General features: G+C 44.7%; 3 protein-coding genes across 5 annotated transcripts in view; 1 reads left to right on the top strand and 2 right to left on the bottom strand.

The window, feature by feature from the left end:
- The window catches only part of LOC119703500 (MOB-like protein phocein), a 19,808-nt gene extending 17,000 nt beyond the window's left edge, over positions 1-2,808 (bottom strand). The window contains exon 1 of one of the 3 annotated variants that reach the window (XM_038143468.1): positions 2,470-2,770. In XM_038143468.1, the coding sequence (XP_037999396.1) occupies positions 2,470-2,541 (72 nt within the window). In that variant the 5' untranslated portion in view covers positions 2,542-2,770. Of the gene's footprint in view, positions 1-1,477; positions 1,692-2,469 lie in introns of those variants that run through there. The other 2 variants (XM_038143467.1, XM_038143466.1) reach the window with 2 other exon arrangements.
- Positions 1,912-11,703, top strand: HSPD1 (heat shock protein family D (Hsp60) member 1). The gene is made up of 12 exons (XM_038143459.1): positions 1,912-2,068; positions 2,838-3,013; positions 5,728-5,980; positions 6,486-6,568; positions 7,138-7,233; positions 7,527-7,620; positions 8,013-8,181; positions 8,435-8,534; positions 9,358-9,603; positions 9,806-9,980; positions 10,589-10,767; positions 10,857-11,703. Exons 2-12 carry the CDS (start codon positions 2,840-2,842, stop codon positions 11,007-11,009), a joined length of 1,722 nt encoding a protein of 573 aa, XP_037999387.1. The 5' UTR covers positions 1,912-2,068; positions 2,838-2,839; the 3' UTR covers positions 11,010-11,703.
- Positions 11,157-23,766, bottom strand: COQ10B (coenzyme Q10B). The gene is made up of 5 exons (XM_038143469.1): positions 23,525-23,766; positions 20,011-20,157; positions 18,384-18,576; positions 16,145-16,246; positions 11,157-13,589 (listed from the first exon to the last, which is right to left on the bottom strand). Exons 1-5 carry the CDS (start codon positions 23,578-23,580, stop codon positions 13,422-13,424), a joined length of 666 nt encoding a protein of 221 aa, XP_037999397.1. The 5' UTR covers positions 23,581-23,766; the 3' UTR covers positions 11,157-13,421.
- Between the last annotated feature and the right edge of the window lie 1,145 nt (positions 23,767-24,911).

The following is a 24,911-nucleotide window of genomic DNA, read 5'->3' on the forward strand; positions in this document are numbered from 1 at the left end:
GCTGCATCTGTCTTGTGAACAGGTTTACATTAAAGAAGCACGAGTCTAGCCGGGTGCCCCAATGTCAGTCTTCCTTAGGTGCTTTGAAGCATCACCCTTTCACAAAAAATAGGTGAGAATCTGCAGCCTGAGCCACAGTGCTGGTATTTATACCAACTTCTAGAAACAGCTTCAGAAAAAATTACAAGAAAGTTAAGTCAAGGCCCTGAAAATGAGATGGTAGGCACCCTTCTAGCTCAACTGCTCTGGTGTCTGCTTCTACTTAAACAGAGTCAAGGTAAAGAGTTTTTTAAAGTTGTTGGGTTTTTCCCTCACACTTGGTTTAGGTTTGAGGGTTTTTTTGCAACTACTTTCTGCTGTCTATCTGCATTTCAGAACCGGCAGTCCAATTGCCACAGGCCAGATAAATGCAAGCGAATGCACTTATCCCAACGCACGGGGGTCAGGAAGAAGGAACTTGCTTTGATTTAGAAGGGAAGATATGGCAAGATGCCAAGTCACATGAAGATAGTGCTCCACTAGACAGGTACACAGAGCCCACGCTCAGAGAAAGAGCTAGAAGGGCCTGGCACCCGCGTGTCCTTTGCTGGCACTCATCGGTATCCACACACCCTTGAGAAGGGGAGAAAGCAAAGTCACAGGCAGAGCGTGAACAAAAGTGGAACACGGAAGATGCTGTTTTCCACTGCTGCCAGCAGCACAGGGATGAAAGATAACCAAGGGAAAGGGCTGCCAGTTGTGTGCGTTTTCATTCTGTGGAGACAATATCGCTCACCCTCTTTTTTAAGAGCTGTTCTACGTTTACCAGAAATAAAGCTACCAGACTTATGACCATCAATATTTTACACTAAGTTTTAATTCTTCACGTTATTATCGTCCTAAGAATCAAGTATCACTGCGAGAACAAGGGAAACTCAGTGAAACTCTCCTTCTCTATAAAAAATTTTACAAAACACAGAAGAGAGCTCCGGAGCGTGGCACAGGCTTCTTGTCTATCTCCGCAGAGACCCGCCGTGGCCTGTGCGGCCCTGCCCTGCAGCGCTGCTGTCACGGGGCTGCTCCCGTTACTGCGGCGGGGAGGGACCCCGAGCCCCACTGTCTGCGCAGCCAAAAGCAGCCCCCGCGAACCTCCCGCCGCGTCCTGGCCCGCAGCCCCCGCGCCCGCCGGGGGAGTCGCCCCTGCCGCACGGACTGCGTGACCTTGCGGCGCCGCCACCCCTCTCCTCCACCTTCGCCCGTCCCCCCGCGACCCAGCGCTGCCCGCGGGCACGGCAGGGACTGAGCACACCCGGGCGCGGCGGCGCAGCCGCGGCCGCTCGGGGGCCCCGGCAGCGACCCAACCGCGGGGAGGAGCAGGGGCGCCGCCGGGCCCTGCGGGCTGTCTGTCCCCGCGGCGCCGGGCACGCAGGGCGGGGCAGCCCGGGAGCGCGGGCGCAGCAGCGATGGGGAGATGGCGCGGTGCGGCCCCGGCACTCACCATGATGCTCCCGCGCCGCCCGCACCGAGTGACCGCGCCGCCGCCAGCACACACGTGAGGAAGGTCACGGCGTGCGCATGCGCGACCGGCGCCCCGCCCCAGGGCGGAGCGGACCCGACCCCCTCCCCCGGCCCCGGGGCCCTTTAGCGCCGCCGTTTTTTTTCGACCTCTGCGGCCCCATCCCAATCCCGGGAACGGCTGCGCCCCGGTGGTGCCGCGGACCCGCCGCACGGCTCCCGCGGCGCCCCAGGCCGGGCCCCGCACGGAAGTGAGGTCAGCTCACCTCTGACCCGTAGCGAGCATGAGCGTTCCAGAAGGTTCTGGAATCGCCGGGCCCCGGAACATGAATGGTTCGCGCTACAAGCCCTCAGCGCATGCGCGACCCCAGCCCGCGGCCCGGCGCGGTAGGCGGGCTGTGGGCGGGAGCGGAGGCTATGCTGGTTCCGGGGCCGGCGGCCGGAGCCGCACATGGGCCGGCGGCGGCGCGGGGGCGGGGCTGAGGCGGTGAGTGCCGAGCGCCGCCCGCCGCCGCCGCGCCAGACGTGCCCCGCGAGTCCGCAGAGCCGCGGTGCTGCTCCCGCGCTGCCGCAGGTGAGCGGGAACGCGGCCGGGGCGCCGGACCCGCGCCGCTCCGCCTGGCTCGGGGAGGGCACGGGGGCCCTTACCCCTTTGGCCGCGGTTACCGCGGGGGCCGCGCGCTGGGAGCGGCTGGGCCCGAGCGGCGGGAGCGGGGGGCGGCCGTGATTCAGGCGTTGCGCCCGGCTGGCGGGAGCGGGGCCTGCACCTCCTTGCGGGCCGCTCTGGCGCGGCGGGCCTGGCGGGCGGCGGCGGGGGGCGGGCGGCGCTGACCTTGCTGCGCGTGTCCTGGTGCAGCGGCCATGTGCCCGCGGGGCCCTGCCCGCCGCGGGGGCTCCGGCGGGCCCGGGGTGGCGGCCGCGCCTTGCCTCTCTCCTCTCTGCCCTTGATGGCGTAGCGGGGTGGGGGAGCTTTACCCGAGCTTCCTTCGGCACGGCCCCGCCGCTGCAGCCGCGGGCGGGCGGGCGCGGCCCCCGCGCTGAGCACATGGAGCCGCGGGCGCTGCGCGGTGCCCTCGCCGTGTCCTGCCCCGCTCCGGCGGGAGGAGCTCGGACGCGCTGGAGGCCGCGCAGGGAGGAGGAGCTGCTCCGCGCGGGTCTCGGCGTGAGGATCGGGGAGATCCAGGCCGGTGCTTGCAGTTGCTTGTGTGTCTCGATTTCAGCCAGTCGAAAAATTCGTGGTGCCTGCTTTACTTCTTGAATCTGTTCCCCCTCTTTTCCTGTAGAAGTAGCTGTGCAAAGCCGTAATGCTCTTGTTTTTCTCTACGTTTCTTTTAATGTTTTAGACATGCTCCGTTTATCTACAGTACTCCGTCAGATAAGACCAGTGTCCAGAGCCCTCGCCCCCCATCTAACACGAGCCTATGCAAAAGATGTGAAGTTCGGAGCAGACGCGAGAGCTCTGATGCTGCAAGGAGTAGATCTTTTAGCAGATGCTGTAGCTGTCACCATGGGGCCAAAGGTAATGGAAGACTCGCCCTTTATGTTAGCACCGACCCGGCTGAAATACTGTAACAGAGAACAGTCATTGGGTTTCTCTCGGTGGAGCTGCACGCTTGTATTTGCAGAACTGCAGCGCAAAGGGGTTGGGGAATGGACAGGCTCCTGCAAGCAGCTGTATTCTCATGTCCACCAGAAGTGGGACAGTAGTGCATGTGCTTTGTGTAGTAACAAAGTAAAATTGCTTGGATTCCTGTGAAAGGTACATTATATTCGTCTAAACAGTTTGAAGGTTAAGGAGATGTGCATAATGTGTTACCAGCTCCGTTGATAACCTGTAACACTGCAGTAGATAATGTAGCTCTCCGTGTCATGGGGTAGGTTAATTAGCATGTGGGTGGCTTGGTTGGAATTTTTTTACGATGCTTTTGTTTGTTAATTTTTTTTACAAGTTATAGTTTTGTATTAGTTTACCTTTTAAATATTAGCAAGCTTTTAAAATATCTAAAGTGTAATGTTGAGTTTTCAATTGGCTGGTGACTAGTAGCAGCCTAAGTGAAATTTCATGGCAGTGGCATTCATTTGTGTTACCCTATATTCTGTCCTGTAAGGGAAATCTGGGTCTCTTGGAAAACCAGCTCTGGTATTCTGCACAGTCATGCAATGTGCAGTAGGGCTTGAAATGGCATTTCTCTTTTTGAGGAAGAGACACTGATTTTCTTGGGGTTTATGTGAATATCTGTTCCCTCTAACAGCAAGAGCACAATAGTTCTTCTGAGGGCTGCTTGGCCTCTGTAACATAATTTCATGTATTTTCTGTGCATTTCTGGTGCTCTACCAGCTTCATTCAAAGTCAAAAATGCCATAAAGCTGAGCAGAGGAAGGTTAAGGAACAATTATGTCAGGAAGCTGTGGCTACTTCCATAAAGGAGCAAAGTTTAAGTGTAGTTGGTTAGTTTAACTCCTGTTTTTTTGGATCAGGCTACTTTGTGAGTGCCGAAGCATAGTTCTAATCCACTGGCTAAAGGGCAGTTGCTGATGCAACTTCATGTAACCTTAGGGGATTTTTGTTTGTAATGCTGTTCCTCGTGTCAAAATGGAGGGGTTGTGCTGTAGTGCCTGAGTCTGCTTCTGGCATTTTTAAGTAACATCACTCTGGTGAGGAAAGCTCCTTTGGCCCTGTTTTACATTTTAAGGAGCCCGGTTTGCAGTCTCACACAATCTTCTGGTAGTGCTCTCCAGCATGTGAACAGAACTGGTTTGTGTGGGAGCTCAGCTTCTCAGTATGCCGGGCCACTCTAAGTGCCTGTGCAGTTACTGCTGGTGTTTGTTCCCTTCTCCAGGAATGCAGGCAGGTGTTTTTGCTGAGCAAGCCCTTTCATGTAATTTGTTATCTGTGGGTTTTGTTGTGCCCCTCTTCTCAGAGCTGCAAACCAAACATTAGGAATAAGATCATATCAAAATACAAAACAGAATTAAGCTAACTAGGAGACATTATGTGGAAAATGTACTGGTAGCACAGCGTAGCATGCTCCTCCAGAGAGGAGTTTTCTTATTCTTGAATCACTTCTAGATTTAGAAGTGTAGGTCAAATAAGATAGTAGTAGGGAATGTATTTTGGCATACCTGTTGCATGGCACAGAGGTAAATTTCCATAAGCTCTTGCCCAGGTTCAGCCAGAGTAAGTGAAGCAGAACCTCGTGGCTGCTGGGGTGGCTGTGCTTCAGGAGCAGCGAGGCCTCGTGCCTGGCAGGCAGCCAGAGCTGCTGCAGTCATTGAGGCAGATGTGTGTGGGCTCTGAGCAGGGGAGGGGCACAGGGCACCGCAGCGCCGGGTGCCCACGGGAATCCTTGCCCGGCACGTGATCCCCACCCTGGGCTGGGAGAGCTCCATGCTTGTGCAGGGACAGTGCTGCAGCGGGGCAGTCGCTCTCCCTTCCCTCTTCCAGCAGCTCCAGCTGTCAGGACAGTGAAGGAGTTTCAGGGCAGCAGAAAACCAGAGGTGGCTCCTTGAGTTCCTGCTGCCTCCAGCTCAAACTGGAACGTGACTGTCTGGGGCAGCTCTCGGCTGCTGAATTCATCTGTGAGCAAGCAATGGCCTAGTGCAGGTGCATTTGCCTTGTGGCCCTGTATGGTTCAGTTTCCCATAGCTGTGTCTGTCAGGTATAATACTCCAGCTTTTTAGGTGGATCTAAGTGTGAGCTAAGATGAGAAGAGCTTGGTAATTTGCAGTGTTTGAGAAATTACAGTAACACATGACCACAAATTTGAAGTATTCTCAGTTGTTTTTGCTAATCACTATTGAGGTTTGCAAGTCTGCTTTTTTTTCCTTCCAGCATATGCAACAAATTGAGTTTTGTATTACTTGTTCTTCAATCAGAAAGAATGTGTTTTGTGATCTGATGAAAATTTGAATTGCTATATTTTTAATTTTGTGGTCAAATAGTAGCATTAGAGGGAATCTCTTCAGTTTTTTTCTCTAAGGTCAGTGTTACTTAATTGCAGACTTCAGCATTATGGCTGAAGGATGGAGTGTCATTCTGTGGAAGCATAAAGCCTTTGAGCCATTTATTCTGGTTTTGGAGAACCTTGGCATTAAAATGTGTGTTTGAGAAGTCCCAGCTGAATGCCTTGTGTAAGGTGTTCAGCTGGGACTGTTCAAAATTCTCAGTTGAGCCCTTGATGGCAACATGCTTTGGGTTGGCTTGGATTTAAAATTAGGTTTTTGTTCCCCTAGGGAAGAACAGTTATTATTGAACAAAGCTGGGGAAGTCCCAAAGTGACAAAAGATGGTGTGACAGTAGCAAAGGCAATTGACTTGAAAGACAAATACAAAAACATCGGAGCCAAGTTAGTTCAAGACGTTGCCAACAATACCAACGAGGAAGCAGGAGATGGTACCACTACTGCAACAGTCCTTGCACGAGCTATTGCCAAGGAAGGCTTTGAGAAGATCAGCAAAGGAGCCAATCCAGTAGAAATCAGGAGGGGTAACTTTTTTCTGTTGTTTTTAATACTTAATCGCTGTCTTTTGTTTTTCATATCCTAAATTTGACTTATTTTCTGTTTAAAGAGCCACTATAAAGTTATATAATGTTTAGAGAACACAATGGGTGTTTTTAATACTGCGGACTCTGAACAATCATTAATTTGTCTAATTATTGTGCTATTTTACATGCAGTCAACTTATTTAATTTGTTGTAAGTGAACTCCACTTAAAGCCATTCTGCATTTAATTAATACAATAGCCATGTAAACAAATCTGTTATGAATTTCAATCATGACAGTATCTCACACCAATTTCAAAAAACCCAGCAGTGCATACACAGTATGGAACAAGAACTATTTGGTTTTGAACACGCAAACAATGCACTTTTGTAGTGTGGACTCCTGTTAGAAAGGAAATCTGTTTGTTGTGGTGGGGGGTGCTTGGTTTGTGTTTTCTGTGCTCTGTACCTTGCTTTGTTTGCTCACAAGTGCCCTGTTCTTCCTCAGGGGTGATGCTGGCAGTGGATGCCATCACAGCTGAACTAAAGAAGCTGTCAAAACCTGTTACAACTCCAGAAGAAATTGCACAGGTAAGAAAAAACACACAATAAAATGTAACGCAAATTTAGGCAGCTGTTTCTCAGAAAAATTTTTGTGAGGTGAGGTTTAATGAAGTTAGGCTGTGTGCATCTTGACACTGGGTGCTTCTCTTTATACATCAGAAATAGTCTTCAGTTGCAGTGCTAGATGCTAGTTCGGAAGTGGGCAGAGTTTTTCATCTTCAAGTTTCATTCCAAAGTGTGGTATTAAAACATAAATGTGTGTACTTGGGAAGACTTGATGGGAGCAAAGCTCTGCTGTGAATGGAAGTGATGGCAGAGCACCGAGGGTGTGGCAGATCTGCTGTAGGCGATCATGTTCAGGTGTGTTGGTGTTCCTGGGTTATTTGTGCCTGTGCCTGGAGATGGCCTGGGTGTGAGCCCAGTGCAGGGAATCTGGCTCCGGGCTGCAGCTGCCCAAGGGCCTGAGTCCTCCTGCTGTGTGTGCTGCACACCACTGCCCTGCCTTGTCAGATAATCAGAAGTGGTTATTGTGATTTTTTTTATCGTGAGGAAACACCTTGCATTGGAAAATGAGATTAAATGTCTTATTCTTTCAGGTTGCCACAATATCGGCAAATGGAGATCAGGAAATTGGCAATATAATCTCTGATGCAATGAAGAAAGTTGGACGAAAGGGTGTGATCACTGTGAAGGTAAAACTGGCCAAGTGACTGTCTCTTCTCCTGTTAGGGCTGGCTTTTGTCACGTGTGATGCTGCTGCTGCAGCTCACATTCCATAATTCCCACCATAATTCCTCCCCAGCTCCTTTAGACCAGAGTTTGATCACTGTTCCCTCTTACGTTCTTTCTGTTTTGGAGAGAAGCACATGAAACTGATGTGGGGTCCAGAGCCTTTCAATCTGTTGCATGACATGCTAAAACTGTACTTGTGCTTTTGGTAGCAAGCGGGGGAGATTTTAATGCAGACTTTCTTGCATCTAAACAGGATGGAAAAACTCTAAACGATGAGCTGGAAATCATTGAGGGTATGAAATTTGACAGAGGCTACATCTCTCCATATTTTATTAACACAACTAAAGGTGAGTTACAGTAAGTTGTGTCAAACACCTTCCAGTGGCTTGTGTCAGTCAGAAATAATGGCACCTGTTAAAGACTTTGCAGTCCCTTATGCTGTGCACTACAGCAAATAGAGCAGGGGGTCCTTGCCCATCAGAAAACTTGGAACTTGGTAAAAGCCTGCAGTGTGGAGTCCCTTTTTCTTCTCTGCAAAGTGATCCTGTGAACATCAGGCTGGCCTTGCAACACAGCAGAACAATGGAGAATTGAGAGTGGAGGCTTGGAGAAAACAAGTTGTCTTTTTCTTAATGCAGTCGGAAAGTGCAACCATTGCTCCGAAGCAAGTTTAAGTTAAGAGAATCCTTGGTATGTTTTTGTAATGGAATTGTTCAGATAATTCGTGTTGTTTCTGCAGGACAGAAATGTGAATTCCAGGACGCTTACGTTTTAATCAGTGAAAAGAAAATCTCTAGTGTACAGTCCATAGTTCCAGCTCTTGAAATTGCCAATGCCAACCGCAAACCTTTGGTCATCATTGCTGAAGATGTTGATGGAGAAGCCCTCAGCACTCTAGTCTTGAACAGGTGAGGCTTTAATTCCTTTTTTTTCTCTATGGTTTGAGGCTGTTTGTTCTCTTACCTGTGCCAAAGAAACAGCCGCTTTTACCGACACCGTGCTTTGCATCAACTCAAGGAGAACTTCAGTTGTGTGCTAACTACCTTTTTGAGAAAAACCACCTCAGTTTGTGACTGGTCTCTTTGTTTGCTTGACTGCTAGAGCTGCACTGAAATTATTTCACTTAGTATTTAGACTCAATCTCTGAATTTTTGTCTTTAGACTGAAGGTTGGCCTTCAGGTTGTTGCTGTAAAAGCTCCAGGTTTTGGCGACAACAGGAAAAACCAACTTAAGGACATGGCGATTGCTACTGGTGGTGCTGTAAGTAATGATGTTTTAATTGGCTTTTTGATCCAAGGAATGTTAATGCTTTTTAAGGAGGAGGATACTGTGCATTTTTAGGTCCTTGGCTTGTATTTGCTGGGTTGCAGGCTGTATTCTGTTCTTTCAAAAATGTAACAGTAACTGATGTTTGAAACTTCCTGTTTTTTAAAATGCAGACAGTGATAATTGCTGTGTAATGCAGGCCTGGCCAACCACATGTCCTTGTAACTGACTGAAGTCACGTGAGATTTCCTTGCGGGATTTAGGTTTTTAAGGGGAAGGAGGAACTCCAAGGCAATTGTTGCCTCTATAGACAATTGCCTGGACTCAGATGTGGCAAATACAATTATTTAAAATGCTTGGAATTGACTGAATGAATTTTCTTACTACTGAATTTTGCATATAGTTGATGCACTGAATAATGTCTCTTTATGCTGCCCCTTTTTAATATGCTCTTCAAAATCATGGCATGATATTGGGACACAAAGGAGGCTGTTGAAATAAAAGTTAAAGGTGATGGCAGCACAAAGTAACCAACCAGCAAACTGTTCTTCAGTCAGTGACATGTCAATATCTGTAACTTCTCAAAGTACAAGGAGATGACGGAAGAAAATGAGATGATGAAGGAAACACCATGAAACTGTGTCAGGGGAGGTTTAGGTTGGATATCAGGAAGAGGCTCTTCACCCAGAGAGTGCAACTGCAGTACTGTGGTTATTCTGCACTGTTAGCCTGCTCTTTGTGTTCATGTACTTGTAGATAAAAACACCTGATGTGTGGGGAGCCTGTGAATTCCAGTATTTCACATAATTTCTTTCAGGTGTTTGGAGAAGAGGGTTTGAACCTAAATGTGGAAGATATTCAGCCTCACGACTTTGGTAAAGTTGGAGAGGTCATTGTGACAAAAGATGACACCATGCTGCTCAAGGGGAAGGGTGAAAAAGCTCAGATTGAAAAACGCATTCAAGAAATAATCGAACAGCTAGAGGTTACCACCAGTGAATATGAAAAAGAGAAACTGAATGAGCGATTGGCCAAACTCTCTGATGGAGTAGCAGTATTGAAGGTATGAAGAACTTGGTAAAATCATGATGAACTAAAGCTTAGGCTTCTTGAGTGCTGGCTGCAAGAAGAAGACTTGCCTGTATGGGAGAGGGTGGGTTGGCTTTCTGGCACTTCTTAGGCATTGGCTGCTTAGTTTGGTGGCAGCAGTGCTGTCCCACCTGGGCTCCTCATGCGGAGCTTGATGTGTGGTTTGCTGCTCGCAGGTGGGTGGAACGAGCGACGTGGAGGTGAACGAGAAGAAGGACAGGGTCACCGACGCCCTGAACGCCACCCGTGCGGCCGTGGAGGAAGGCATCGTCCCCGGTGGTGGTTGTGCCCTGCTGCGCTGCATCCCAGCCTTAGATGCCTTAACTCCAGCCAACGAGGATCAGAAAATTGGTAAGCAAATGACTTGAAGATGTGTGTGGAAGTGATACAAGCACGCCTTTTCCTGTCCTGAGGCTTTATCAGGGGGCTTTCAGTGAGTTTTTAGTTATTTGATCTTAAGAAACATCCCATTTCTTTGGTGTGGTGGTCTCTGCTTTTGAGTGGGAAGGAGCTTTTTCACTGCGTCGCTGACTGGACTGTGTAAGACCCAGTCGCAGTTAACAGCAGTATCCCAGCACAGAGTGGCAAATGTTTAAGAGTTGGGAGCTGGCCGTTAAAGTCTTTGCAGACAGACAAAAATCTAATAATGCTCAAGAGACTGTGTGGCAAATCAAATGGAAAAAGGTTTGTGCCATGTCGCACATAAATACAGAGAGTAATAATATTTCTTACTATTTTTTGTAGAAGTAAAACTAAAATTTGCATGAATATCCTGCAGAGATTTCATTTGTTGGCAAGTGTCAAGTAGCAGAGAACCTTTCCTCCTGGAACTGACAAAAATAGCTTGTGTTCTTTCTTGAAGGGGGTTTTCTCTTTGTATTGATCTCCAGCACTAGAGCATTCCTTGGCAGTGGGAGTAGTGTTTGTACACGGAGCTCCAGTTATCCTGTTTCTTGCAGGCATTGAAATAATCAAGAGAACACTGAGAATCCCAGCAATGACTATTGCAAAGAATGCCGGTGTTGAAGGATCGTTGATAGTTGAAAAAATCCTGCAGAGCCCATCAGAAGTTGGCTACGATGCAATGCTTGGGGACTTTGTAAATATGGTAGAAAAAGGAATCATAGACCCAACTAAGGTAACCTAAAGGTCTTAATTCTCAGCTTTGCTTCCTCCCACCTCCCGTGATGCTCAGCAGGTTTTAAGGAGTTTCTTGCTTATTTTTAGGTTGTGAGAACTGCTCTGATGGATGCCGCAGGTGTTGCATCTCTCCTATCAACAGCAGAGGCAGTGGTGACTGAAGTTCCTAAAGAAGAAAAGGAGCCGGCAATGGGAGGAATGGGTGGGATGGGTGGAGGAATGGGAGGTGGCATGTTCTAATTCCTGGGGTAGGGATGCATCATGAGCTGTGCTGTTGAAGACTGACAGTTCTGACTTCAAAAACTTGAGCTATCAGTGTGAGAGGATGGATAGTGACTGAAGCGAGGCTGGTGTTGAAAAGAATCACTGTAACCATCAGTTACCGGATTTCATTTAACACACGTGTAATTGTTTACAGTCATTGTCCATGCCTACAGATAATTTATTTTGTATTTTTTGAATAAAGACATTTGTACATTCCTGATAACTGGGTGCAAGATCCATCTACCAAGGTCCTGATTTGAACTTAATTAAGGCACTTGATATTCTATTTCAGAATTTCTTGGTGCTCGCCAGTACTAGAAAGAACTTGGAAGCCACTGTGCGTGAGACTAGACAATTGTGTACAAAGTAGGCAAGTAGAGTTATGTGACCTTTATGTAATAAACTGCTCAAAAGTTATAAAATGTATCACCTCCTTCATCTGCACATAAAGCCATAGTTATGGGAGAGCCTGGACAGCCTGCTGCTGCTTCTAAGATTTAGTAGAAATTGACACTTATGCTTGAAAAAATGACAGGGCATTTCACTCTGAGAAACATTCCTTTGTCTAGAATGTTTCTCAGAAATGCAAGTGCTTTAATTTTGGTAAGAAATATCTAAGCTGAACTGCACTACAGTTCTTTGAAATATTAAACAATGCTCTGAAAACAAGGCACGTGCACTGACTTTATTTTGCCCTGTCTAACTGGTTCTTCCTCACGTGCTGGAACAGGCCCAGTGTACCTTTCACAGTCCCAGGGGAAGTGAAGTGCCCCGAGGGTATCAAACAGGTGAGTCTTTGATAAGAAAGGGTTCTGGGGTTTTTAGATCCTTCCTTTGCTCAGGTGTAATATGTGATTACCTCCTCACCTTGAGCCTTCCATTCTTACCTTCCTCCTCTCTGGTAAGAAGTGCAGGATTTAGTTATTTGCACTAGAAATGTTGCTTTGCCCCTTTCTGTGTTCTTTGACCTGATACCACACTAACATGGTGCAGTCTTCTCTGCTTTCCAGCCTGCAGAACAACGGTGTTCCCAAACTTGTGTATGTTTATATCTGATTACCTCAACAATCAAAATTGCTTTACAACTTCTCAGTTCTGTACAAATGACCTTAATCCACCTGTTGCTTCCCTCGCTTCCTGCCCTTCATAAGAACTATCCTTCCACAGTTGGGATGTGTGACATTCTAATTTTAAGTAAAATGATCTGAAACTGTTTCAGGGCTGTCTTTATTTTGAAACATACCTTTCTATGTTCTTAAATATGTTGTACCTTAATAACCATATGGATTACATGTGCTGCAGAGAAAGGACCAGCTTCAGCACCTGGCCGGAAGCTTCACCTACTTTCAGTAAGGAAATTTGGTAATGCAAGGCAGCATAAAGGATTTAGAATCTGTTCAAACCTATTCATTTGATTTCTTCAGAGACTGGGAAGAGAACATTCAGGAATAGAAGTACTGAACATCTATGTAATCAGGCTCACGTTATCACAGTGGGAGTATGGCACTGAAAACCCTCAAAGAATGAAGGTTTAATGCTCTCTTATATGATCTATGGTGACAGCTGGCCTTGACTGTGCTTGTCTGCAAGGAAGCACAGAGCCTCTTGTAACCTGCTTCCAGGGAGGACAGCATGGGTGCCTGGTTCTCAGAGTAATGCTTGCTTTAAAGTGTTCTGTTTGCATTAGGTGAGATGGAGGTGACCAAAGTGCAGCACGTACCAGGGAAGGAGTGGCAAGGAGCAAGTTTAGCCTGCCAAAGGTACTACAACTTCCAGACAGGTCCACTGGGCACCACTGGCTGTAGCTGAGACTGCTGCACTCAGATTACAGTACTCCTTATGCATTTCATCCCTGAAAACGGGGGGAGTTATAAAGCAGGTGCTGGTCACTCTAGCTGGAGGTCCCTGACTTACCTTTGCCATTCATTTGAATTCAAAGCACTGCTCCTCAATGGCTGCCAAACGGTGCCATTCTCTGGGAAGCCAGTGTGTCAGTTGGCCCCTGCTTGGGCAGAGCTGGCTGAGTTGATGCTCTGAAGGTACATTCCCACAAAGCTGAGTTAATAAGTTACAGTGCTGAAAAACCCCAGGATCCTGGCTGAGGCAGAGCTTGGGCTGTGATTCCAGGAGCCGTTTGGCGTTAAACGGCAGCCGAGATAGCCTGGGTTACAGGAGCTGCCAGGTGTCTGTTACTGATAAGGCTTTAAGCTGCACTTGATTGCAGCTTTTGAACATTCTATGTCTGTCTGTCTGAGCAGGTGTGTTTGGCACAGGGTAAGATCACACCCAAGCTCAGATAAGAAACAGATGCCCCAAAGGAGGAGCACAGCACTTTGTACAGGTGAAGTGTACAAACAAGTTTATAGCTGAGGTTGTTACAGCTTCCCTTTACGTCTGATGAACTTCATGCAGCATCAGCTCCCGCGGGATGCTGGTTTCTGGGCCGTGGAGTTTGGATGCTCTTCTTTCAAAGGCAGCAACCATCTGCTTTACAACTTCATCAAAAAATAGTGTAGCAAGTTTTGAGTGTAGAAGTGAACGGAATTCAAAAGAAATCTGTTTAAGAAAATAAAAGGTAATTATTTTTCCTATATACACTGTTGTAAAATGCTGTTACAAATAGACAATTCCATTAAAGAATCTCCAGTGCAGGCTGCATGTAACTTGTAGAGCAGTTAAAACTGAGGACTAGGTGACTGTGGCTGAGAAGGAAACCCATGTTCCTTGGTCTAAGGACTGTGCTTCTGGGCTTTTCCATTAGAAAAATCCTCTCATTCAGTTCTCTGAAGCAGTCATTTATATTCACCTAAAATGTCTTTTCTTTTATAAATGGCTCATTACAAAAGAGGTTTGGGGTAATGAAAAACTACTGACAAACAATAACTTATTTTGTGCACAGAATTCACTTGAGGGACAGAAGTTGTCTGAAGAAAATCCTGCATGGCAAGACAACAGACTAACAGTAAGCTGGAGCATGTCCAAGAAACTTAAAAGCGACTTGAAATAGTTACCTATTAAATGCCAATATTTTAAGTCAGCCTTTCCTTGTTGGTGGCAGTAGGTCTGGTAGGTTCAAACAAGCAGTGTAATGACTAAAATTACAGATTTGGTTTGTGTGTCACATCTCCCACCTGAACAGCTCCCACTCCTGACCTGATACCAGCAGTCAATGAAATGGATTAAGAGTTAAGTAATTTTTGTTATTCCTGAAAAATCAGATTTAACGCCTCAAGGAGCAAATACAGCTTCTCCCCAATTCCTTATGAGCAATGCACATTAGCTGCAAAGCAGTAGCACAGAAGTAATTAAACAGCTTGGCCCATAAGCCAAGTGTAGCTTCATTTCCATTTGCTTGACCTCAAGCATCAATAAAATCATTGTGCCTCTTGCAAGTCTGAGAGCTGTCACTTGGGGCATGCAGAGTCCTGCACAGTGGGGATGTCGAGTCTGGCATCGTGTTCAGCAATTATGTCAGTCTTAAGGTATGGTATACATTAATGAAGTTTGCAGTTTGAAAAATAGTGGTGTGCTTCAGTCTTTGAACCAAATCATTTCAAAGCTGAAACCAAAGCAGGAAAGTTCCCTGCTCTGTGTGGATGTCTCCTAGAATGAGGCTGGCACAAGAGGATACGGCAGCTTGTGGGAGCCAGCACAGCCTGAAACTCAGCATTTTCTAAAGCAAACAAGCATTCTTGAAATCGAAGATTTCTCTGGAATATCTGTAATTGCAGGGCCTGTTTTGAGGAGTTGTGAAATGCTTATCATCCCTGCCGGCACGTGCCCAGAGGCGAGGAGCAGCAGGGCAGTACCTGAGAGAGGTTAAGCTCAGCCAACTGCACCGCTTCCTTCACTGCCTCAAAACAGGGTAAGCAGTAAGCTGTGTTGATAGTGTACCCCCACAAAAATGAAAATGTCCATATCCAGTGCAGTTTTGATTCCCTTTAACTGAAGTTCTTGACCTGAAATGTCAAAATGTGGCTTTGGTTTGTGGAGGTGTGCTGCTGTTTTCTCACAGAGCCTGTACTTAGATTGTGGGCTTTAAAGAGTTGTTTAATTCAAGTTTTTTTAACTGATTTATGGCTTGGGAAAAGATAGCTTATATATGTTAGTAGAAAGAATTGACACTTATTTGCCTAAAGAAATACAAATAACATGAGCACAGAACATGCAAACCATTTAAATATGTGGTTCTTTGAGCACCTGTAGATTAATTTTTACTGTTGAACTGTATGGAGTGCAATAGAGTAATGAGCTGGAAGTTAATAACCCGAGGAGGTTCATGTGCTAGTTTAAAAATACTCCAAAAGCTTTCTCCTATTCACTGAAGATAGTTTTCAAAGCAGGATATTCCAGCAGATGGCAGCAGGATTAGCCCAGCCCAGTGTACTTCTGCAGGCTGTTACAATCCCCAGCTCAATGCTTTGTTACACACTTTGTTATAAAATGCAAGAAAAAAATATGATGGCAGACAAACCAGACAACATGGAAAAGCAGTAAATGAAATGGAAACAGCTTTTCTGGGAGTGAAATCAGGCTAAATCAGGTACTGAATTTAAAGAGCAATACTTTTGAGCTGCAGTGATATCCCATCATAAATTAGAGACAGCAAAAATCTTTTACACTTGTATTAGAGAAGGAAGGAGTAAGGCTTAAAATACATGAAAGAGTAAAACTGGAAAACAGGAAATTAACCTGATCAAACTGCAGCCCAAACAGGACAGATGGCAGGATACTGACTTTCTGGTACCAAGAGCATCTAGGTTGTAGAGTGATTAAAGGAAATAGCAAAGTATATTTAGCATTTCTCGTGCATTGGACTGTCTAAAAACTTCAATGTGATTAGAACTGTAGGGTGAGAGGCGGCTATCCTAGGCTGTTTCATGATACATGGACACCTCACAGAAGCCTGCTGTTTCTGAAAGATACTGGAGTGGTTTCTAGGAGTAAAGTTTGCAAAATATTTTTTGGACAGAATTGACTAAAGCTAACTTGTTTCCTGTGTATAAGTGTTTAAAGAAGTAGTACAGGCATTTTAAAAAGCTCCCTCAGTTGAAGATAAGTGTTTCTATGTGCTGCTCCTAGCATGTGGTACTTTTAATTACCATACTTACTGAAAAATCCAATGTGCATGTCCTTGGATAACCAGGGATACCAGGGCTCAAACGCCACACTGTTTCCAAGTGATTAAAGAGTTTCCCATCTGTGCATGATGCCTAAAATAAAGTTTTGAAAATCAAGCTACAATTAGGCTTTTACAAATGTGACAAACAGGTATTACTGAAGGTTGTGTTTGCATTTTGTTAAATAGTGATGGTTGTAGCACAGTTAAATCTGTTCTCACAGCACAGCCAGTATGAGATCCCATATGCAAAGACGTCAATTATGGCAAAATAACTGAGGTCCTTCCAAGGCAGAGGAAAATACTGTGTGCTGAGTGTCATAAAACACACCTGTGGCATGATGCATAGAACATCCAAATACATAACCTCAACTGGCTTGGAATTTGTACAGAGAATTTCTGTAACTTTCTTTTGAGTCATTTTTTTACAAGTTCTTATTGTTACCTCGAGGAGCTCTGCTCCAACAGACTGCCCCCCAGGGAATAGGTGTTGCTTGGCTTGGAAAGCTGTGGCGAGGTGACTCATCTCAAAGACTAATCACCAGCACAAAATCACCTACATTTCTCTTTCCAGGAATGAGATAATGCATGGCCCTGCTACTTCTATATCAGAAAGGGAAGGAGTAGAGGGAAGATTAGATACAAAGAGCTGGGCCTGCTTTTCCCTACTGCTATCAAAACAGCAGGAAAAATGGGAGAACTGCCACTGTGTTCCCCCTTCTCCCAGTCTTAAAGTAGCAAACTCACTCCATGCTTTCCCCCTCAGCAAAAACTGCTGTTACCAATCTGATTTTTCCATTGTTTAAGCCCTAATAAGGGGAAAACCTTAAGCAACAAACCCATTCTCATTTTGTGCCTGAGCAGCACACAAGGTTCCTTTGCCTGGAGTTACTTGAGAGGACAGTGAAATGGTCCAAGCACACGATCACTTCCCTAGAAATGTTCCTGCAGTTCTGTGGACATAATGTAAACCTCTAGGAAAAGTAATTGCAGCAGAGAAAAGGCTAATGAGCCTCGGGGGAGGCAATCTGGAGAAACGGCTTTCCTCACCACTTTTGTGAGTCTTTTTTCTGAGACAAGAATACTTCTTTTGAGTAAATTAGGAGGGAAAAAGAGTTGGTAAGCCAATCTGATAGCTGTGTGAAAGAAAAAAGCCTGTCTTCTCAGGAAACTGTAGAAAAGGAAAGCTCTCAGCGTGTAAGTCACAGATTTTCCATTATAGCTGCTCAACTTCTTTTAATAGAGATTTTTTTTCTTTCCAGAATCAGTAAGGATATTGAAGAAAGGCATTTTGCATATTCCTTTTCCTATTTACATGTCCCCTGTACTTCAGAAACTCATTTTCTGTTAAGTATCTCTTATTAGGAAGCCTAGAAAAGAATAGTGAAATTGGATTTTCAAACAATTATCTTCAACAGCAATCAAATGCTATAATTTCCACTAATTATTCCAAACCAATCAGCATCTGCCAAGGGAGAGGCAGTTTTGCTATAAGGAATCTGTTCTGAGCCATTCTTTACCAAAACAGATTTGAACATATAAGACAAACAAACAGAAGATCCAGGCATCATTTAAAATATTTTCCTTGACACTTTTCTACTTTTCTCTTGATTATTGCTCATAAAAAGCTGAAAGGAAAAATACAACTGCTCCTCTTCTGAACAAATTAACTGTAAAAAAAATTGACCTTAAATCCACACTTCTTTCTTCTCATCAACGTATTGAATAAGCATCTCTTCAGCACATTGTACTGAAGCTTAGCCTTTTTTTAAGCTTTTCATATTAACTAGTTACAATTGTGAGAAGAAAAGTAATGACAGATAGCAAGTTCATTAAGATATCAGAAGCTAGAGTTGTCAGAGAAGTTTTAACTGAGTGCTTATTTTGCATTCAGAGAGGCTTGCACAAAATTTAAAAAAAAACAAAAACAAACAAACAAAAAAAACCCAACCAAAAATGTTAATATCTTCATTTAATGGCTGCCAGCTTTGCCAATAAAGACAAATTAAAAAGTGATTTCCTCTCCTCCCTCATGTGGCAGGTTGTTTTAAAACACATTCAAGTTTTCCTCAGTTTATCTAAAGTCTTTAAAGAAAAGCAACACAAGTTTTGAGCCACACAAAGAACTTCCAGCGATTTTGTTTGGACGCAAGACGTTCCTGGAATATTCAAATTTCAACAAACACAAGTTAAGGAAAATTATGGTTAGGAGAAAAGAAACATGCAATTACCTTAACTAAATGTGGTCTCACTAGGGTTACAATTGATGTGTATCTCTCTACTACAGGAGGGAATCCTATTTCTAGCTCTGCTTTGCAGTAGCCAGAGCGCCTCGAGAGTATGTCTGACTTTTTACACCAAGGAACAAAGAGTTTGTAATTCTCCACAACAGCAACAACTTCATACATTTCCTGCATGGAATACCTGGAAATGGACACATGAACATTACAGTTACAAGGCATCTAAACTGCAAATTAGGATTAAAAAGTTTCAGATGGTATACATGGCATAGGCAGTTGAAAGGTGGACTACCACTGATTTTGGAAATTGAATATGCTAATTAGGAGGAAAGAAAAGTAATACACTGGTAATTGTTTTTGCATAAAGAAGCAAAATATCACACACCATCCAGCAGTAACTTTAGTGAATAATGAACATAGTGCCTGCTACCCTCTGCAATATCAGGTAAACATGTGTACTCTTCAAATGGAAACATTTTTTCCAGCACAGCTGTGTCTTCATTTAGGCAGATGTTGGACATCTCCCCCCAAAAAAATTTTAAAAAATCCACACTTCATGGCTCCCAAGACAAGGTGTACCAAAACTCAAGTGCTATATTTCATAAGCTTTAAACAGAGGAGCACCACCTTCCTTATTTGAGCCCTAATAAAAAAGCTTAATTAAAAAACCAGATGGAATGGAAAAACCTTCCAGCATCACAGAATGGCTGATGTTGGAAGGGACCTCTGGACCTCATTTTGTCCAACACCCCTGCTCAGGCAGGATATTGAAATCAGATGAAACACTATTGAGGCAACATTTTAGCTGATTCTGCTGTAACACGGCAAAGTATTACATAGCTATAGTTTTTAATTTTTCATTCTGACTCTGAAACAGATGGGATTAAGCGTGTGCTTAATTTTCTTTAAAATGAAGCATATGTTCAACAGTACTTAGCAGTGAGGACTATTGGACAAAGGCCCTTTTTAAGTGGCTAGGCAAGATCTGCTGCAGTTCAAGAACTATCACAAAAAGGAATGTTAAGTATAGTAAAAAAAAAGTGCTAATAAACAGTTCATACTCTTGTGGACCAGAAACTGGGGGCAGATGCCAGTATCATTGAATGAACTAGCTCTAAGGCAAACAAGGTTTCAAAATCTTTTAATGTGTGATGTTTCTTCATCACAGAACTAGCTATTTTTCTTCTTTTAAAGAAATAAGAAAATCTTGAGAACTATAATATAATGTAAGTGCAAACATTAGCATGTGTTTGGGAGTGAATGGAACAGGGTTTTCACACCTGTTGATTTATTCACATTTTACTAGATGAAATTCTTAGCGTATTACTGCATTTCAAGGTTGGTTTTGTTTTGTCATGGAATGGAACAGTTATTTCTGCTGTTTCCTGCTATGGGCCAAGGGCTTTGGGTTCCTACTTTTTTTTATATTAACTTTCAGACTGGTAAACCTCATCTCTACAAATTCTGAAAGTCAAAACTGCTTTCTAGGTTCCCAGAGTCTTAGGGACATGTGTCTTCAGGGACACTCAGTCTTTTGAACTACTGGTGTTTTGGATTAATTACAGCAAATACAAAATCAATAAGCATTTAAATCATCTTTCCACAGGTTTATACCAACCCTATAATTCTTCTTTCAGAATATTCTTTTCTTTTATTTATTAGTGGTGCGGCAACATTGAAGAAATTTCTTGAAAAAGTATGCCTCATTACAGGTACTTGCAAAGGAGAAGTTCTGGTCATCAGAATGCCACAAGAAGTCAAGTGCCTGAAACAGGGAAAATGCTTTTAGATGTGTTTGATATCAGCAAAACAGATAACAATGCATTCAGGTAAGACAAACAGTCTTTTGTATAACATTACAGAAAATGTCAGCCAGATAGAAAGACGAAGGCTTGTAACAATATCAACTGTCAAAAACACAAGGGGCACTTTTTTTTCCCCTAAGAGAAACTAAAAATAGCCCCCAGTCAGGACAGCAGTAACTGGCAGAGTGAAATACAAAGGGCCTCATTAACCACTGGCTGCATGGCAGCTTGAGTTCAAGTCTCACACGCACTTAGTCTGCAGAACAGGCTTTCTTAATAGCAAAAACGAGGCATGATTTGCAATACTTTACCCTTTTGGAATACACAAAGTAGAGAAGGTTTCACTTGGAAACAGAAAGCTGAACTCTGCTATGATCCCTCTGCTGCCACCCTTCTCTTAAAAGGACAATTTCATTTTGAAAGTCTTTCAGGAGGTGCTTTGCTTACCCAGCTTTCAACATTTCCTTCAGAAAATATCACCAGAACCTTGGATGCAGAGTTTTCAGAAGTAAAACTTAACAAATTACCTTTAAAAGTACTAGTATCTCTAAGATTGCACCTCGGTGTTTTCAGTGAACATCTACAGTAAAATCTAACAAGTATTCACCGTGTGTAACAGTTCTGCTAAATCACTGATTTTGCTCCGATCAGGTCAGTCAAGATGCAAAATGCTGCCTCAGAAACTCTGAATTTTAGCACCAGGAACATAAAAATGCCACTATTTGCCCACAGTGACTCTACAAACATAAGCTATCGAGTAACCCAGGTCTTTTACTGATCTTCCTCTAACTATATAATCAGGACTATACTTCTGGATTCACGTGGTTAAAAATTGAGCCAACCTCTTGTACTTAGAACTAGGCTTCTTTGGGGTTTGGTTGGTTGTTTTGTTGGTTTTTTTAGACACAGTGAACAGGTCGATGCCCTTTTTCTTTTTTTTTTTTTTCTTTTTTTTTTTTACCAAACACCAAATTAGTCAGCAAATTAGTTACCAATTTTGAATTAAACTTAATTAAAATTAGCAATATGTTCTTTAAAAATCAGCATAATTTAGAATTCTAATGAAATACAGCCACCCATGACTGAGCCCATCAGCTTATATGGTCACTGTATTAGGAGTCAGGTAAATAACAAAGTGGTAGAGTTTAGAGGAAAATAATCATCATTAGCAGCTGGTTAGAAACAATCTGTGCAGACTTTTTAAAAACCAACTATGCAACTGGGATATGAAACATGATGCCTGAAAACACACTGTAATCACTGCAGTTGAAAAGAAACTAAAATGGGACAGAAGTATTGTGTCAAAATTAAGAAAGGATGGGTCCACTTTAAAAGCCTTTAGACAACTCTGCAAATGTTTGTAACAGTATCTCAAGGGACGTGGACAAAGTCTGTTTTTTTCCAGACAGACCTTACAAGACTGCGAAGGAAAAGCTTTGACAGGAATGCTGGAAGAGTGCCAGTAACATTGTAGCTGCCTCAACCAGATTCACAGAAGGTGTTCAAATGTTTAGAGCAGACCTCATTCTGCACAGCTGATTTAAATTCCATTATCTGGGGCTATGTACAGGACACAGTCCAAACCAGTCACCAGGGTTTGTCCCTTGGTTTGTTTTTTACTGTAATGCTGTGCCAGTCCATTGTTTCATGCAGTTTTATCTAAACTTGTTTCAGCCACAGGGCTGAAAAACAATCCCTACAAATAATCTCTCAGCTGCTGAAAGACTGTGTCCTTGCCACTCGAGGAAGGCAAGGTTAAGAGGCTGTAATGCTAACAAGATGGTGAGACTCCATCCCTCTCCCAATTTTATCTGAAGAACAGATGCTGTGAGAATGTGCTGGGCTGGGTCCTCAGGAAAGGAGATCTCTAAGAAATCCCTTGCTTTCCATGGACTGTCATGCATTTTTGTGAAGCTGACCTGGGCCACTGAAGAAAAACCAAGCCCTGTCTAGAATTCAGACACACCTGCCACCTCTGTAATTATCCCCTGCCAGTGACAGAACCATCTCCACTCATTCCTGCTCCTCACTGCTTCCTCCCTGAGCACTTGAGGACTGATCACGGCACCACCCAACTCCCATGACCTGAAAAGGAAGCATTTCTGGAGTATGACATGCACGTGTAAGTGATCCACATTATGTGATTTTTAAATTTTTTTTTTTATAACTACACAATTTTCTAAGCCTGAAGATTAACTTTTTTGAAAAAATGGCTCTCTTAACTCCTCAGTGTAAACACTGAAATTAGTGCAAGGAGCATGCCAGGGCAAATGTGTTTACTGTACCCTTAACTTTCATCAGGTTAGTGACATCTGACTTTACAGTCTGTGAAACACGAGGTGATCCCATTCAAATTCTTTGCCAACAGCTGTTTGAATCCCAAAAAATGAGTGTACCAGCAAGCGTCCTCATTAGCATCTCAGTCTGAATAAGCACACGAGACTAATTTACCACCTGAGCCCTTGAAGCCTGCTACTGAGCACAGAGAGGCTCTGCCGAGCCGGCAGCAGGTACAGAGTGCATTCCGGGGACACTTGCAGGAGTGAAGTGTCCCCAGCTCCAAGGCTGCAGGTAGCACAGCACTGTGTTTGATCCAGCTTGTGCTCGCTTAAAACCAGTTGCTAAGATCCCTGCAGCTTCCACTAGAAACATTTTTAAACTGAGTTTGCAAGCAGTTGCTTAATGGGTTTCCTTATACCAAACACCCTTCCAGCAATTGATTTTGCCCTGGAGACTCTAATAAATTACTCTTTAAAACAGCCATTTTGTTGACCAGGACTGAACAAATTTAATATTGCAGACACAACGGTAAGATTATACCACATAGAATATACAATAAAAAATGTGGTCCAATGCTACGTTTTACCACTGCACAGTTAACAGTTCTGTCAAATGGCTGCATGAAATAATCTCTGTTTCACTTTTTGACAGTTTTTATGAGGATGACAAAGTTTGATAAAGGAACAGCAACACTGCCACAACAGTGGTAACAGGTGAACCTTTTATACTAAGATTTTCAAATTGCAATCTCTCATCTGCTTGCTCTTTTTTCTTTCAGATGAAAGGTTAACTCTTCACCAAAGCATATTGATTTTCTCAAGCTGTTGCAGCCAGCCTTACACATGCTCTGGTGAAAAGGAACTTGTTGCATTATCTGAAGCGGGAAAACATCCGGGCGCTTCCTCAGTTCTGAAATCCTTTGACGGATCGCTCAACAATCGCTTTGACAACTCTGCCACTGTTTCGAGCAAAGAGGAGGCGAGTTTCTAACCGGGAAACCGGCCCCTCTCTGTCACACCCGCGGTATCCGCGCCTCGCCCCGCGTACCTGGCGGCGGCCCCTCCGGCCAGCGCCCTGCCGAGCGCCGCGCCGCTCCGCGCCATCCCGGCCGCGCTGCTGTCGCCGCCTGTCGCCCGTGTCGCGGCGCGGGGCCGGCCCGCCCTGCCTGCGGGGGCGCGCGGTCACGGGACGGCGCGCGCGGCCGCGGCGCTCAGCCTGATTGGCCCGGCGGCGCGCGAGCCCCGCGCGCGGCCATAATTGGGCTTGAGCGCGGGGGGCGCCCCCACTGAGGGCGGGAGCGGCTTCGTCCCCGTGTCCGTCCGCGTGTCCGTCCCCATGTCTGTCCCCGTGTCTGTCCCCGTCCCATCCCCCGCAGAGCGCCTGACCCGGCGGGTCCGCGGGAGGAGTCGCTGGTGCTTGTCCCGCCTCTGCTTGGCGCGTGCTCAGGGTTACAGCCAGCAGCCGCTTCACAGCGGGGCCACAGACCCGTCTGCAATCACAGAGCACTGTTTGACCACAACTTTAGACAAAGAAATCATTAATTAACGCCTTCTCGTAACTCACCTTTCAAACACAGCCTCTCTCGAGGAAAGCGTGTGTTACAATTACTCTGCTATTGGAGACCTACTGTTTAAATAGTTTGGGTTGGCTTTTTTTTTTTTTTTTTTTTTTTTTTTTTAATGTAGTACCAGATAGACTTGTCTGGGATGCCAGGCATTTTTTAACGTAGTACCAGGTATATCTTGACTGGGATCTTGAACTAGGACTGGTATTTTCACATCCTGAACTTGACTCGCATCAGGGCTGTATGTGCCAGAAAACCAGCCTGGATATATTGCCAGCAATGTCCCTTCACTACTGGAGGAACCCATCCCCATCTATTTACAATGTAAATGAAGCAATTTTAGTTAAAACTGTTGAATGCTGAATGCATTAAGAAGTGATTCTGGACAAAAATAAAATAACAGTTCAATTACATAAAACTACAACATCCTCTTCAGAAAATTGATCCTTTTAATTATCCCAGCATCCCTGCCATTAGCAAAACCACTCATCATTAAACAAGCACACCACCAATTTGGATGACAGACTCAATGGAGCAGCTTTTACTTTGCCACCTCAGGGTAGGGTGCTTTCAGATAAGTGTCCTGCGGCATGTCTCATTAACTTGATGAGAAACAGAAATCAGTAAAACCCCACATTCTCTTGTGCAGGTGAAAAGCAAACTGCAAAGCCAGAAACACAAACAAAGCCCCAGTCCTCTGGTGTCCTCCTCTCCTCTAACCCTTATCACTAACCTCAGCTGTGTGTTTTGCAACTTCCACGAGTGCTGCTGTCATTTGCTGGATTCTGTGTCTGTCCTTCCAGCTTGCTCAGGGGATCAGGAGTTACCTCTTACAAACACTGATGTCTTTCAGTGTTTAGAATATTTGAA

This window comes from Motacilla alba, chromosome 7, assembly GCF_015832195.1.
Source record: "Motacilla alba alba isolate MOTALB_02 chromosome 7, Motacilla_alba_V1.0_pri, whole genome shotgun sequence".
Lineage (NCBI taxonomy): Eukaryota > Metazoa > Chordata > Aves > Passeriformes > Motacillidae > Motacilla > Motacilla alba.